The sequence below is a fragment of the Ptychodera flava genome, chromosome 17, assembly GCF_041260155.1.
Source record: "Ptychodera flava strain L36383 chromosome 17, AS_Pfla_20210202, whole genome shotgun sequence".
Lineage (NCBI taxonomy): Eukaryota > Metazoa > Hemichordata > Enteropneusta > Ptychoderidae > Ptychodera > Ptychodera flava.
In genome coordinates this window covers 28,878,931-28,896,766 of record NC_091944.1, presented here as the reverse complement: position 1 = coordinate 28,896,766, position 17,836 = coordinate 28,878,931, and the positions used below count along the sequence as shown (strand labels likewise).

Genomic DNA, 17,836 nt, shown 5'->3' with positions numbered 1-17,836 from the left:
AGCCTCAGAAAATATATTGCATGCCAATGAAATGCAAGTTAACAAAATATACAGTATTAACTAAATTTTCACATTTAAGAACTAACCAGTGGTATCAAAGTACCCAAGGGCATGGAGTAGATGACATATCAAGTCAAATGGATATTGTGAGATTTAGTTTGATCTCTAAGGTCATCATGGGACATTCAAGGTTATTGTGGGACATTGGCCTGTGTTTTAACTAAAACTCAAACTGACTGTCGTAAACTGCAAACCTCAGAGAAGAAAGATGATTAGAAACTGAAAAAATATTTGATTTACATCTGAGTAAATAGCTGTGAGGAGACGACTTGAAAAGCTAAAAGCTGTATCATGTGCAAACATGAAAAAACTTGGGACTAAAATATTTAATAAAAACAAAAGGCTCACTTTGTGACTCTGACCGTCAATATTAATTGATGTCATAGCATCAGTCCAGATATTGACAGCTCTGGTCTACATGTTTTTCTTGGCGCTATCACATTACACCCTCTCACAGTTGGCAGCCTAACCCCCTCCCCCTATATGTGGTGACAGGTTAGTTTAATCTCATTGTTTACCCTTAAATGGTTTGGTCTACAATAGGGGTGATAGAGTTGATTTCCATATTGCACATGAACTTTATACATACATGGCATTCATCTAAGGTCTCATTGTTGTATGATTACTCCTTGAAGTTTTTACCACAGTGTAAAATTTCTTCCAAAAAATGTTAATGTTAACTCTGCCAGCAACAATAAAACAGATTTTTCCGTTACTTCGATATAAAATACCAAGAACAAGGAATTTTCACTTATTGTTGCTAGGTAACATTTGTCTCATTGGTAGCAAGTGTTTGTTTGTAATTTCAGCATTTGACACTGACATTGAAATTGCTTCTTTTGTGCAATCAAGCCATGCCTGCAAGCCATGCCTTTGACTTTTGCCCGCAGTTTGACAAGTGAACCTAGCAATGCATTGTGGGTAACTAGTCGTCTTAGAAATCTCCATCCTTGGCAAAATTCACGGTTTCTGACAAAGTATTGACTGCAGAGCTGTTGAGAAATCATATTTATTTGCAGAATGGTAGAGCAAGTTGCACATTGTGTATCCACAGTTGAGTATAGAAGATATGGTTTCAAATGACGGTGTTCAGATTAGACTAGAGTCAGTCAAAAGCTACATTCACACAGCAAGTATTTCAAATAAGTCTGGCCAGCCACCTGCTAGTTTTCAAGAAAACAACATGTCCTCACCAATGAGAATGTTAAGTCAGTAGTACCTCCAAGAGGTGACGGTGACCTTGATGCACAGATAAAATTGTCCTTTCAGAAAGTCACCTCCGACATGAAATATTTCTATGAGATGCTCTCTGTCTGCAAATGACTCCCCTCTTTCCTGACTGTTATTATCAGATCTGATGGCATTAACAACTGTTTCCACATTTATAGAGATCTTAGTTCGTGGATTAATCGGAAAATCTATCATCTTATGTATGAAGCCAAGGATAATTGTATTAATTTATGCAAAGTGTATTAACGAGTATTCTTCAAGAATGCAAATTAAAAAGTGAGTCATTATCAATGAGAAATATACAAGTATTAGGCGTTTTTCGTTCTATCGACTGTAGACCAGGCAATGGCAGTCTTACCTCTGATCTGGATTGTTTTTGCTATGGTGGATGGAAAAGGGAATATGTTGCATGATTTGCCATAATATTTAACAATTTGATATCAAGGCTGATATTAATGGTTTTTATCATGTAGAAGATCAAATTATGGATGTTTTGATAATTAGCTTTGGTTACCTGTATAACAGTCAGCAAGGCTGACATCTAGGGTAAGCAAATTTCCATTTGGTACATAACAGTAGAACGGTAGACAAGAACTGAAAATGGGCAGACGGCCAAGCTCAGCTTACTGCAGAGATGAAAATGCCAGTGTTGATGATAGTTCTCATCTAAGTAGCTGAAAAGAGAGCCAAACACGAACCTAATTCTTGGAATTCAACAATGGCTGGTTTTAATAGAAAGATAAGCAGTTTGATATGTCCAAACATTCTTGTCTGTAAAGTATTTTGGTGAAAAATAACCGCGAGTCACAAATGACTTTGTCGTTGGGAGGGATTCTGATATGACAATTATATGTATTGTTGCGTATGTGTGACTGTACAATGAAAATAAGTGTGTAGTCATGTTGACAGGGCCAATATTGCTATGTGACTGTTTATTCTGATTTGATCCATGATTTGGCGACCTTTGCACTGCAATTTTGGAACACAGCTTCAAAGCCACTGTGTCTCCCAGGATGCAACTGCATCCCATGATGCAACTTTCCCTTGTGCAGTTGTTTCTGTCTGCCAGGGGTGTACTGACTTTCCTCAGTGCATGCAACGTCCAGAATGCCCACTAACGTACAAATTATTGGATTCAGTTCAGGAATATCTGAAAAACCTTTGCGCCAGCTGTGTTCTGGTACATGTAACCTGTAAAATTTCCTCATTTGAGAAATAACTTTTTTGAGTCAGTGGTATGTCGATGTGGTTTACGCAGACTGATAATATTTCATCATAATGTCACAGTTCCATGTAGTTCTTGTTTAAATACATATTTTACATGAAATCCTACTCGAGTTAACGCCTTATTTGTCACTTACATCTAGTAAATTAAATTTACAGTATTATGAAGTATGTATCACTCACATCATGAATGCAGTATTAGGTGTTTGAGATCACGTTGCTCTCTCTGATATCAATTTCATAGACAGATACCCAAAGAAGTTTTGATATGATTGTCAGAGAAAAGTTGGCCAGATTTCTGATTTGGTAACAAATCAATGGACACATTCATTAACCTTGGGGAATATCTTTGTATAGTTCACAATGTCAGTGAAATGAAACTCGCTTTCCACAATGCTATCATTACAGCATACACAGTCTACCACAACCTGCATGTTAGAATACTGATCAGTTTCAATTTTCATAGGCAGTGTCCCATTGCGTTGTCTCGCAGTGACTGAGTGGAGTTTATGCAGAATATTACATAGTTACAGTTACAGTTGTCTTTGAAAGATAGCAAAATGCATATTACCTGGCTGCTGCCAGTTTTCAAGTCAGAGTTTTCCACAGACCTTTTTTGGCACTGTCATCTATTGCTTACACCTTTGGAAGACATTAATTCATCTGTTGAGTACTGTCAAGGAATTGATTGATGAAATACCAATGATTACATCCTCATTCATTTACTTTGACGACAAATTACAACAGACTTCATCATGCATCTTCAGGAAGCAGAGCTGGAAGTGCATCAGCATCTGCCAACTGAGGTTCTCTGTACATGCTGTCTGTTTTATGATTCCTTGACAGCCTCTGTTTCTGACTGCCCGTATCATGTTTACAATTTCCTCTCAATTTTTCCCATCAATAATACACGCTTTCCTCGGGAAATAGTTGTGAAGTTTTTGCAGCGTCTGACAATTGAAGCTGTCTGTACTCATTGCCTGACTGATAACAGCCATTTTTGATTGCTACAGAATTTGGCTGGAAAAGTACACATTTATAGTGAAAAAATCTTCCAAAGTTGTTCAGTTTTGTCTTTTTAACAAGAGATATTGGAAACTTACAAGGGAATTCTAAAAGTAACGTGATGTGGTTATAACATGAAGTTTTTAAGTGGTTGAAAAGTATATCAATTCTCAAGTACTTTTGAAATGAGACTAAGCTTATAGACAAAGTTCTCCAGTCTCAAGGCAAATTGTATAGATACAGTAGTTTTCTGTTGTGTAGTGGTCAAAAATTCAAAAGTAACTGAAAGTTGTTCAACAATTGAAATCACTGTGCTATATAGTTTGAATATCAGACCTCACAAGGATGTGTTCGTGTGTTGTTTATTGTTTTGTTGTACTCTTACTGCACATTGGGCGCTGTTTGCTGCTGAGTGAGAGAGTGGCGTAGACTGTAGCATTGTCAGTGGAGTGGTTGAGTTGCTGAAAAGTGTTGTCATGGCCAGTCAGAGAGTGTGATGAAGAGCCGGTGTTACGTGAATTCGTCATTGTGTGAAAGCGGACATTCACTCGTTGTCTGACAATTGTGACTGTAATACTGACAACCAACCAACCAACAAGCTAATGGTTACCATACTACATACAGTACCATTGGACAGGCTATAGACTCTCCATTGCTTAGCCTGCTTTTCATTATTTTGACAGCCATGTCTGTATAACTCTGTCTGTCTCTCAAAGCAGTTCTCAATTGCCCTACAATGAAGGGATATCTCTCAGCTGTACAGGTATCCATTCTGAGTCCTGTGTATTAGAAGTGACAGCACCATAGACAGTGTGCACGGTACAGTGGATAACATCACTTGTCATACACTGTTTGCCAGTGTCTACCAACCTATTTTTCATTCTTCTCTTCCTCTCACTTTGAGGTCCTGAATTTGTTTAGCTGATGGACAATGGTAATCAGCCATTTTGGTCATTCTGCTCCCATTATTCTTCTGAAATCAACCAGTAAAAACATAGTCAATTTCTCCCTCCCCCCTTCCACTTTTCTGTCAGCAGTCTATGATTTTATTATTTGTAGTTCAGTCATTACAACTGCTACATAAATTTGAACGATTTTATGTCTTCCGCACCTGTGTTTATAGGTGCAGCATTTTGTTGTTTGATCTGTTGATTTGAGATTTTTATAGTGTCATTCATAACATTGATGGCAAAACTACTAATCTCACCGTGTCGCTGAGAGCATTGTTTCTGAAAGTCTCTTAAATAAAATTTCTGATGAATATTTAGTGTTGAATGTGTATGAAACTGTGAAGTGTTTTTGAATCTCCCCCATTGAAATTTGTTTTTTTTTCAAATCAAGGTAACATTGGAAAGACACCAAATTGACTCAAAGCAGTAAAGCAGTCCAATTTTGCTTGGTACAAACTCACTTTTGTTCGCAGCCATTTTTAGAGAGAGTGTAATCGATTGAAAGAAAACACTTAAATGAAACGTTGCTTTGGCATTAACTCTTCAATAGATATGGCAGATGATATGTGTTCAATGTTTTGTTGTCACGTTCATTCCAAGGATCAGCAACTGAAGTTGCTTGTTTCAAGAGCGATGTTTTAAGTGATGACAGGTGTCATACAAAATCTTACAAACTTTCACGTAGAGAAAACAGAAATCTGACACGAATCATTCAAAATTCACTGAGTGTGTTAATCTGTAAATTTATGAGCAGACTCCCTTGGTCCCTCTGTGACACTCTCCTTCAGACAACCGTTTGTAAAGGGATCAAATTCTAGGTGACAAACATCCACTGTATACGTCCCCGTTCACAGCTTTTGGATCATTAGTCACACCCTTCGCTGGCCAACAATAAAGACTTTTCCACTCTGTTGATGAAAGATTGTCGGACCCAGTTAGTTTTCCCAGTCACCTGTGGTGAACTTCATTCACTGGGGGAGCTACGTTGGCGTGGGTGACGCGATATCGTACCTCAAACAGGACTCTGGAGATGGACTCTTTAGGTCTCCGCTGTCCGGCCGAAAACAAGTCATCCCTTTGATGTGCTTCAGTGGGTCCCTCTAAATTGTGTTTGCTGGCCACTTACCCTGGAGTGGCATTAACGACATTCATGGGACCAAAATTCCTCGTATTGCACAATCCGTTTAAGGGGGGAGGGATGCCATTGCGATTGTTGAGTCATTCGACCAACTCTAGACTAGACTGTGTTTCAGTGGAATGTCTTCACCAAACAAATTTCTTCTAAGCAGTTGTGATGATATTGCCATGGTCACACACATCACAACAAACAAGGGTGACCAGAGACACCAACGCTGTCTCACTTCCCACAAATTTGTTTTGGAATATAGCCGACATTGCTCACGTACACATTTATTCTCTTCTTTCCATCCCTACTGAACATAGTCCTATGTTCACTGCCACATTGTCTGACATTGATTGTACTGACAAAATGATGGTTTCTTATGCACTCCAATCTGACAAGGGTTAGTAATCAGGGTACGGCAGACACTTTGAAATAACCAATCAGGGTACGGCATACACTTTGAAATTCAATGAGTGTACGGCATACACTTTGAAATAACCAATCAGGCTATAGCAGACACTTTGAAATAACCAATCAGGGTACAGCAGACACTTTGAAATAACCAATCAGGCTACGGCAGACACTTTGAAATAACCAATCAGGCTATAGCAGACACTTTGAAATAACCAATCAGGGTACAGCAGACATTTTGAAATAACCAATCAGGGTACTAGTAACCAATTCAAAGTGCTGTTTCCCCCTGCCTTTCATACAATCTCTGATTTTCAGTTTGTACATCACAGTCAAGTCTGACCTTGGAAATAGTTCATTGAATTGCTTTGTTCATTTTGATGATAAAACATAATTTGAGATCCCTTACAGTTATTAAAACTTAAAAAAAAACTATTTTTGCCATCAGCCCCTCCTTTGTGTTTCGTGTATATGTCACCTTTAGCCGATGGAATGTCATAAGGTCAATAAGGGCAGGGGTCAGCAGACGTTTAATTAATATTCGTGAGCAGATTGGCGATGTCAAGCCAGCAAGAAATATTCCCAGAAAATTCTTATGTAACTACTCGCATCATAGGCATTACATTCCAAAGCTAACTTTAGAAAAATTTTACATATTAACGTACACTGTACATGTATAAATGTGACTGAAAGTGTGTTAAAAAAGTAGGTTTGATTCACTGTCACAAAAAAGATGAATAAACTGAAATAAGTGGAAATTTGGAGCCATAGAAGAGGATATAGAGACTGCTGCTATACAAAGTTTCATTGTGAGCGATTTCACACCAACTTAATTATTTCACGGTCTTGTAGTTGTAGTGATTGACTAAATCTGCTCCAGTGAAGCGTCGGTGAATCCATTGAAATGGACAGAGGTGAGAGAGATTTCAGGGTCTCTGTTTTGCAGGGTTTGTTGTGAAGAGGTTTCCAAAATAACACGCAAGCAACAATTTGCTCACTCAGACACAATGAAAGTGCCGCTGCTTTGCTAAATACCAATAAGTATTAGTATGTGCCTTATGAATGTTAAACGGGGAGGGTGAAAAGCATCCAAAAACCAGTGATATTTTCTTGTAAGTAATCTGGCAAATATTCCAACCTTAGCTTCCATGGTGAAAGTACTCAGTTTTGCACATTAGTGGGTAACTGTAAATGCAGAGTTTATCAGGATAAAAATGTAGCAAGGCTGGAGAATCCTGGGCCCGTTCTGAGATACAGTACAATTCAACACTATCCTAGGGAGTGAGTGTGCATTCAGTTATCACAAAAAGCATCCTTAGGCAAGCCCAATGTTCTTCATGAGTACAAAGGTTGTTTGATGTTGATGGTCAGGAAAAAGATTTGATGATAAAAAGACAAAAATATTAATGCTTAAGGACATAATGCAAAGTTTATATCATTGCATGTATCAAAATTTGTATGGAATATCTGATATTGATAACATTGTGGATACAAAATGGTTGTTGCAGAGTACAGCCAAATAATAAAAAAAAACTATTAAAGCCCTGTTAGCATATTCTTTGCATTTTGCTTGCCCTAAAATACCATCCAATCTTTGATTTCCGTCATGAAGCCATACTTAGTATTGTCTTTTAAATGTCACTATTTCAGCTTTGGTACGGTGGTGGATTCGGTTGATTGCTAACAATTTTTGTTTATGTGCCACTAGTGGGGTCCATAATTGAAAGTTTGCAAGTTGAAAATTATTAAGTTGTTAAACTTTAAGATGTACATTCTGTTGTCTCATTTTGGACAGTGTTTTCACATACGTGGCTTTGGATTTCAAACCATGTTATCCAAAAAACCCCACAAAAAGATACAGCTAAATGGGGCTTTAATGAAATAGAACCCAGAGGATTAAAACTTGACAGTCAGTATTGTAAGATGTGTACTTTGATTTTTTCCAAGTGATGTTGCGCTAGACTTTCTAGTCTATGATAAATAATACACTTGAGAAAACAACAGAATTGTCATAGATGAGAAAGGAATTGTAGATTTAGGTATTTAACTTTCTACCATCCATTGTCCATCTGTTGGTTAATCGATTCCACTTCACAACGGCTGGGATGCACCTGAGTGCAGTGTTACATGGCGCTGAGAAAATGCAAAACGCAGTAGTGGAGAGCAACAATACATTGTAACCTCACACTTTGTCATTTCTCGGTGTGTGAAAAAGACGTTTAAACAAGTTATCCTAACCTTTGATGAAATCAACCTGGTGGTATAACATGCCGCACACACAAATAAACACGTGACAATGGGATTCTGCGTAAACCCTTCTCTTCTGAATGAATACGTACAAAAACGCAGTCTACAGTTTCAAAAGTTTGTGGTCTTTTAGAAGCAGGGTGTAAATTGTAGTGTCTCCTGTCTACACAAATGTTTTATTTCAGTTGCGTGGGGAAGAATAGAAAATCCAAGCAGTGGAGCTCAAAGAATACAAAAACGTTCAAATGTTTGGTCTTTTTTTCCCTCCCAAGACGAAAACGTCCCAAGATCATTAGATTGTTCAGTTTAAGGTGTTTTGACCGATATCATAAATTTGGTTCTAGATGATGGAGTTTTGGTAATTGGGAGATTTTGCGTGGGGCTGCTTGGATATTGATAGTTTTTCTATGCTGGTGGTATGTTTTTGACTTTATTTTGGGTGGTAGGCCGGCGTCAGTGGGTTGGATGGTTTTCTTTTCTCTTGAAGTCACATTTTTCCTGTTTGTGGCACTGCTCTAAGATAAATGCATATGTAAGAGGTGTAAATGCCTGCGTTTCTCAAACAGCCGTGGGGGGCTGGGACATCGGCAAGACTTCTTCCATTGTGGGGTTTCAAATCCCTCCCTGTGGTTGTTTTAAGGCTTGTAATCCCCCCTCCCTCAGAATGGATGGACCTGGGGCTGGGATTTTCCTCCGCTCTGCAGTTGAGCGACGTCGGCTGTACCTACCCGAAAACCAAGCACAGTCTGTATATGTGTGCGTGTTTACTATTACACTCTTGTTCACCATTGTCAGCTGCGTGTCTGACAGGTTGTGGGTGGGTTGTGCTTTTGTCTTTTTCTCTGTTCTGCACGCAGAGGGCTTGCCTGGTATTCTCTTTGTTGGCAGGGGGACTCTTTTCACCAATTTTTATCGTTCATTCATGCCAACAGGCCAGTGCCACCCTGACAATTGTACTATGTCATTTCATGCATCAGTTGACATGAAACAGTGCCTGGTCTAGCTAATACACTCGCCCAAGTCACTTGCCTTCTAGTTTATTAACATGACTTATCGGTGACCAGTCAAGTGAGGCTCAAGAACAATGCACTGTTTAGTTTGACGTGTCCCCCATAGGGCTGGGGCTTTGACACAGTAAAACAAATGTTAGAAATAGAGAGAAAAAGAAAATAAAAATTACACTGCTTCTTTCTTTACACATTGTTTCAAATGTAAAACGTTCAGAACAGGCATGTTCCAGTGGCGAATGCGATCGTCCTCCTTAAACTCTCGCTTCCAAACGTTTCACGGCTTTATGCAGAACACTTTCCCTCCATCAGCAGCCTTCGGATCTCCCTTTTCCATGATTGTTACACCTAGCCTAGCGTGAGGAATGTCGGGATAAACAAAGGCAACCCTAAAAATAACAGCAAACACTGTGTCATAAAAAAAGGCCATTATTGTTATTTTTAGAACCCATGACCAGAGAGTAGGAAGTTTTGCTTTTGAAAACAATAAGAAAATCGATTGTTACAATTTCCCTAGTACAGCTATGAATGATGGGAAGGGAAGTACTACTGGTGTTGTGTATCAACGTAAGCACATGATACAAAAGTCAAGTGTTGGAAAACATTCAGTAGCCTAATATGACATTATTTCATTGCCGAACCAAGACTGTATGATACATGACAGTCTTGAACGTTGTTTTTGACATCAACATTTTGTGAAAAAAAGAAAAAGTTGGATACTCAGCGAGGACTCCTCAAACAGTTCCATAAGGTGTAACTGTCTTTGTGTTTTCCATTATTTTGTTTTGTTTTGTTTATGAAATACAATTTCTCGTTCAGTACCCCAAATTATCTCAAAATGCTGAGTGTTTAAGCTGTCAGCATGTGTATGTGTAGTGGCCAATGTAAGATCTATCCTAAAGGTCAAGGCAGGTAGGGATATATTGTGGAGAAATGTGAGACTGCTGTCAAACAACAATTGAAGTGACAATTTTCCTAACTATGACTTGATAATATGATTTATTAAAATGCATCACAAGCAAGTTTGCCAATTTTGGACCAATCCTGACGGGTGTAGCATGCTAGCAGGGTACACTTACCCATTCCGGACTCCTGGTACCATCGCTTACTATTATTGGTTCAGGAAACTCCAATGTTATGTTGTAAACAAAAAATGTATCACCTACCTTTTAATGTTTTACCTTGAATGGATATAATTATTGGACCAGTTTTGATGTCTTCATGTTGACGACTGAATGTTAGTCTGGACTTTGTGAGCAATACGAACATCGCATAAAAATGTGTTCAATTTGCCGTGTTTGCAAGGCCAATACTCTGTATTGCAACATTACTTCAGTGTGAGAAGAAAACATTGTACTGGTTTTCAAGAACAGTGATATTGAAAATAATATCAAAACTTACAGCTGCTGTACCATCAAGTCTTTTTACGAATGATGATGTCAGTGTGGATGCATTATTCCTCAAGACTGCATGGCTGCAGCTATGAAATGTCCTTGGAAAACTGCTCGTAGTTGTGTTGCTATTATGTAAGGTAATTTTTCGGCATCACTGGAGCCGACAAATAGCACAAATTGAAAGCATAACTTTGCCTGAATGGTTAAGAAAATGTGCTCAAGGTGGCACTCTAATGGACATCAGGTTGGGTATTTAACCCAAACTCGTTGTTGCCGCAAAAATGGACCAGACCGGCAATCATGATGGCAGCCATATTGCTGTGAGCAAGGAAATTAGTTAACAATTGAATTGGCTGTTTTGATTTGGTTAAATTGGAAATCAGCTGATGGTGAATTAATAAAATGTCAGTAAATAACGAGATCCAGAGATTGTACATGTTTTCAAGACGTGTCATATATTTCTGACACTGCAACAAGTAATGTCAGCAACAATATGGTTCATAGAAATAGGGCAGACTGGTTTGCTAACTGACTCCTCATTAAACCATTTGGTGTTCAATTTTGATTTGCTTTAAAGTCAGATAGTACAAAGAATTTCACTCACAGTGTCAAAGTAGCAAGTTTGCATTGAAACCATGCCAGCGTTATTTCAAAGGACTTTGAAAAACACCTTAAAGATGCTGTATTGTGAATTTGAAACAAGTTTGGTAACCCTCATTCAGTGTAGGATGTTGCTTAATGTATAACAATTTGTATCCAATTTTTAAAACTTCAAGCTCTCCCCTACCATCAGCTAAACAGTGGAACAACCCTATTGTTTTAGGAAGTTTAATATGTAGACGCCATACTTTTTAAGGGGGGTTATAGACATACCAATGATGGGCTTGTCACAACACGGGCACACATAAAAGAAACACTCAAAAGGTTGGAAAGGTTTGCCAGTTGCTCAGCTAGTGTTTATACAGGTGGGTTTGCGAATTCCTAGCCTTTCTGTGCGCCTGTCTGATGACCCACTCTCAAAACAGAAGAGAAGTAAAAACAAGCATGTCTTATACAATAAGCTGCTTGCAGCAATTTCAGTTTATTTTTTGACCATTGAAGGAAAACCATTTCAGTCCTAAAGCTGTCATATGGATCTAATTTGAGTCGATCAGTTCAGTTCGTCTTTGCAGCTGATCAAAGCAATGAATATGATGCTGTACAAGTGACCAAAAATATGTATAATTTTTTTATGGTCAGCTGTGTGAGGAATTTGTTACAAATATGTTGTAACAGAGCGATGTTTCAGCTTTAGATGTATGTGTTTGACGTCAGCATGTCAGAAGACAATGAACTGTATCAGCTTGTGATCAACGACATTGTAAAAATGTACAAATGTCAGTTTTAACTTCATGGCTAATGGCATTTGGAATAAACATCAGAAGTTTCATTCGAAAGTGTTAAAAAGGTCACAAGGTCACCCGCGATGAAGTCACGTCACATTTCGATGTCTACTGAAGATTGTTTTTCTGTCGTGATTTTTTTGAGTGGGGACAGCGTCTTTCAGTCATTTTGTCATTACAAGGTATTCTGGGTGTGGCGATTGTATTTGGAATCTGTATGAACATGTCTGTTAATGTGAATGCTATGTCCTGGAGACACTGTTTTTTGTTTTCTTTCTGTTTTCCCTCAACTTTCCAATCCCTTGAGAAGTTACCTGTTTACTTGTCAAATCTTTCATCTGTGTGCCACCCACACATCAAATACCTGTAATTTCCCCCATGGCTGTCAAATCTGCATTGAAAAACCAATTCAGGGCGTCCTACTTGTAAATAATAGTTAGCATCTGTAATAAAATTGCAACATTTGATGTCTTAAGGTAGTATGCGCCTCGGAAATGAAAGATTTAAATGTTTGCTCCAACTTTCCTAAAGGAATCTTTCAACCATTCTCTTTCGAAATTGAGAATAAAAACGGAGGTCATTGTGCAAATTTTGATACTGGAGAAACAAATTACTCAACATTTACCAATATTTGAAATTGAAAATGGCCGCCACCTTTGTGTTAACTCTATGGAGAAAAAAGACTGTGAAAACTTTTCTTACACCAAGAGCTTTAAAATGAACCCCCACAAGTGGTGATCAGAAAAGAACTGTAAAAGTTTTAGAGTCCAAATATCTGTCCCCTAGGCTCATTCTACCTTAATGAAAAGACACTGGTTCATTTTTCAGTCAACGCACAGCACTGAAAGGTACTGACTCAAAGTGATTCAACACATTTGCTGACAAATCTCAGCAGTTTTTCGTGCAGAAAATCTGTATAGATGGAGACGATAAATAAACAATGTGGTTAATTCGTTGCAAGCATCGTCCAGAGTAGCCATGTCAGCCTTTTTTTTTCATTTGTCAAGAATATTTAACCCCTTGACTACCTATGGCGCCGGATATATCCGGCGCCATATTGAATTGCCATATACCTTGAGCGCCGGAAATATCCGGCACAGTTAAATAGGCGTATTTGCTTCGTTTTTATCGCTAAAAATCCTGTAATTTCGGCGTCAGCACGCAGCGCGACTAAGATTGTTGTATTCCGATCTGGCCTGAATGTGATTGCGCCCCCGTACGTCCGAGTATGGCCAAAATCAGGAAGCAAATGTCGTGACCCATGACCTCGACTCTGAAAGGTCAGGCTGATCACAGAAGCGTGGCGCTGATTGTTTACAGTTTTCAGAAGTACGGACGATCGCAAAGATGTTTATGGTTTTTTTTAATGAAATGAAATGTTTATTTATTGAAAACAAATGTTTATATGTAAATATGTTCTATTAACAGCAATATTCGTGAATGAAACTAGAGGAAATACAATTTTTACTAAAAGCCAGTGCAATTTTATAGCAGCCATATTATCAATATGACTGATCACATGACTAGTCATGTGTTTGGTCATGTGATATGTTCTTCTCTAAAATGTATTTTTAAATAATGTGAATTATTTTTTGATAAGTCATAACCATTACAGATGCATGTTTCTGCAAGAAAGAGATAAAGCAGGTGTTTACAAATATAAAATGTGTTGATTTTCAAATACAGAATCATGTCAGATGCTAATGTTTGTGGTTCATTTACTCTGCCTTTGTTAGAAAAATCTTAAATAGGTACATCTATAAATAAAGTAAAGGGTAGATATTATTACATATATGTAAAGACAATGCCATGAAAATTGCAACTGTATTCAAATTTGCATCATTTTATGCATTTAAAACTCGTCCTGATGCTTCAAATATTCATATTCTTTGCCAACTCTGGTCATATGATGTGTCATGTGATCAGTCACGTGACCTGGAAATACAAAACCTATGTTTGAAAAAGTGGGAAATTTCATGCTGATTCAGAAAATATATGGTTTATTGGTACTTACTTAATTTTTGCTCAAAGCAGTGTCATACAACGACCACACCCAAGATTTTATCAATATTTACATAAGGGGCCTGGTATATAGGAATACATTGGCCTTGGTAGTCAAGGGGTTAAACCCTTTCCCACCATGGTTTGGTCCAACTCCATTGTTTTCATTGGTGGATGTGGACCTGTATGCAGGAAAATGGGGGTGAGCAGGTTGAAAATTAACAGTGTGCTCTGCACGACAGAAAATGCCCATGTCTATAGGGTCACATGCATCCACTGTGGGAGAAGTTTGTGCCGTATTCGAACAGTCCTGCTGTGTTATTTTCATTTAAGTGAGTTGATCTTGCGAGCATGAAAAAATTACACTGAAACTGCCATCACTGTTGCATGAGAATCAGGATGAGAAACAAGCTTTCATGATATTTTCCTCAAAGGGCGTAACTGACTCCAACAGTAGTCTACATTTTGTAGCTTCTATTGAAGTGATAGCATGGCATTGAAATGTCGGTCTAATTATCTTTCCGGCTCCCACAGACATTTTTAACAGTCAAAAGAGAAAAAGTGTGAAAAAGAATTGAAACCTCTATACGTGTGCAGATTTGTAAAGTTTGACTTAATCTTCAAGAGGAGCATAGATGGTGGTGCTCACGTATTTTACCTCTGCCCTCCATAGTGCCGAGACAGTTTTGAAAAGAGGGGGACATTCTTCATATATCTCATGATTGTCCATCCTTTTGTACGCCTGGCTATGATGAGGATTAGTTCCCCCATAGAGGCAAGGAGTGTTGGGGTTAGAGGTCAGGGGTCGATTTGCAGGTCACTAACTATCAGCAGTTGTAGGAGTAATCTCCTCAAGTGGTGCTTTGTGCGTAGAAAGCCGTTCAGGTGTTTACACTGTTTCCTTTAAGTTGTAGCCCTTTGAGGGACAGTCAGGTTGAAATTTGTGCATGGGTGCTGGCCAGAGCAGGGATTATGGCTTGAATGGGAGAAAATCCTTCTTCCTTTGAGCAAAGGTTGTTCCGATGAATTGGAAATTACAGGGTAGATGGAATCAGCGAAATCGGCTGTCATGCACGAAGGACTGTGAAAATAAGAAAATGGTGACATCAATGGGACAAAATATTTATAATGGCCCCCACTTGTATGTTCAACTGTGGTAATTTGTACTTTTTGAGGTGTGAAATCTGGTCTGAAAAATTGAAATAGGCACTGAATATAATGCAAATACTATTTCAAGCAAGCCATCGGTGATTGCATGTATACATGTGATGCACTGGTCTGTCTAATGTGCATATGTGACAATCATGCTCAGTGTGTCTATAAACTGATTGGAAACCCCAATGGTGAACCCCACGGAACTCAAGAAATCTGGTTCTTATTCTTCTTTATGCTGTTATCTGCCAATAAAACTGAAGAGCACTGACTTGTTATTGCTGTTGTTTCAATCGTATTGATATCGTTGCAAATACATGTACTGTAACACTGTAACACCATTAAGCTTTCATGGCTTTAGATACCAGGCAGGTTTTGAGTATGGTGCTGGAACATAATATATAGCCCAAACATGGGACTATGCGCCTGGGGGTAGGTGACTATTTGCCTGACGTAAAGCCTGACGTAAGGAGGGCAAATGGTCTCCTGCCCCGAGGGTACATAGTCCCTTGTTTGGGCTATAATGTTTTCATTACATGCTTCTTTTACTCAGTTTTCACTCAAAATATTTAGGTTTCCATGTTAGACAAAGATCTGTTAAAAATGGAACAATTTCCTTCATTGAATGGTGCATTGATATATTTAAACTTCTGTTATAGTGTTATGCGTTTTTCAATTTTTTTGTGCAAAATTTTCCAAAAATCGGATTTTCTATGCAAAACATGTAATTTCAAAATTTTTACATTCAAAAGTTGTCAAGTTGAAAATAGTCCCGCTTCACTTTGAGTCAAATGATGACTATGTGTCCTTTGACGTCATCAACGAGTTACCATTGAATCCTATTGAGTGCGCGACGTTTGATATACGAGGCTTGTAATAATACACACATTCCTAAATAGGAATATAGGAAGTATATATGCACACCAGTATCTTCAATTTTATTAGTAAATCACATAAGCAAGAACAACTACCAGATTTCAGTTTTCCTCTGTGTTGATTATTGTGCTGTATAGCTGCAATCTCTTTACCACAATGGTTTGGTCCAAAACCATTATTATCAGTGGTGATTGAGGATCTCTCTACAGGGAATTGGGGTGAACTGGCTGTCACTTTGCGACCTCAAGTCAGTGCAGGGATTGTAGCAAATTTCACTGATGCAACTCTGTACAAATATGCTTAACATTAGAAGTTTTGTTCAGCCAAAAGATTCTTGAGTGAGTTGCATGTCAAACTGGCTAAAGAGGGCACATTACAGCTTATGTGCAGCTGTCTCGGAAGGTTATATCTGATTGGTCGATTGTTACTATTCACAGCAATTTAGGGAGTCTATTGTGTATAATTCAATGATGACAGTAAGATTCAGCCAACCATTTGAATGACAGCTTCTGAGATGCTACACATTAGCCCACACATTATGGTAAATGAAGCTTGCAGTTATTATGGCTGTGAAGAGTGTGCCCGGACTTAGGGGGTCTTTTCAAATTTACGCCACAAATTTACCTGCACTTATCCCAATTTGATTGTTTAGAGAAGTCCCTATAACCCTTTGACCACAGTGGTTTATCTCAAAGCCATTGTTATATATAGTGATTGTTGACCAGTTTACACAGAATCAGGGGGTGAAAGGGTGAAAATTGTCTGAGAAGACAGAAAATTGGTACAAACCACATCCTAAAAGATGCAGATTTTGCATATCTGCATACAGGAACGGAATTATCAAACACTAGGTCACAGTGAATAGTTTTCAAATTAATAAACAAATAAAAAATGCAATAACTACCTAAAAAAGATGGATGATCAAATGAATAAACTTTGAATATGTTTTTCTTTCACAGGATGTGTTTATGAGCATGTTGAGACCTACCTCCAGTGGCATAGAGCAAATTCAACAGTTTCGAGAGAGAAATCGCGGCAGCAAAGTGTTCAACCACCTGTCGGCTGTCAGTGAAGGCATCCCTGTATTGGGATGGGTGACTATGGTAGGTATTTGAAGAGGTCAATTATGTTGGGGTCTTATCTGGTACTCTTTTGGTTCTGATGCAAAAAAGGTCTACTAGACACTTTTCCAAATTGCAAAATAAAGCACTCCATCGTGACTTGTCAATTATAACTGCTGCCATATTTACAGTGAACAGTATACACATATTGACTGGCCATGAGGGCAACAGCATACGTCTGTACCCCGAGGGACTGTGACAGTGTGAGTCACCCCCAAAAACAGACTGTTTCCCGAGGCCGTAGGCCGAGGGAAACAGTCTGTTTTTGGGGGTGACTCACAGGCCGAGGGGTTGAAGACGTAGGCTGTTGCCCCAATGGCCAGTCAATATGTGTTTTGTAACACACCTCATCCGTTAGTCATACACAAGAACGTATTATACACAAAAGTTGTGGCATGTAAGCTTATGATGTAATATGTTGGAGTAGTTCAGCAGAAAAAGTTTTTCCAGACAGGGTCGCAATACTTCTGCAAAACGTTCAATGCACCTTTGATTATCGTTTTCGTTCGTTTCGAGTCCTTTTTTGAAACCAGAGCATTCAGTTCTTCTTCAGAAAGTAGGATAAACCGAGAAATTTCTCGACTATCGTTTCGCTCGGCCGCAGACGACATCTTTGTTTACATTCCAGTTCGCGCATGCGCAAGTGTTTATTT

The 17,836-nt window shown here is 38.5% G+C and overlaps 1 protein-coding gene across 8 annotated transcripts in view; it reads left to right on the top strand.

The window, feature by feature from the left end:
• LOC139115992 (adenylyl cyclase-associated protein 1-like) overlaps positions 1–17,836 on the top strand; it is a 114,356-nt gene that overhangs the window by 19,438 nt on the left and 77,082 nt on the right. For all 8 annotated transcript variants that reach the window (XM_070678471.1, XM_070678477.1, XM_070678478.1 and 5 more), the window contains exon 5: positions 17,022–17,165. In XM_070678471.1, the coding sequence (XP_070534572.1) occupies positions 17,022–17,165 (144 nt within the window). The remainder of the gene's footprint in view (positions 1–17,021; positions 17,166–17,836) is intronic.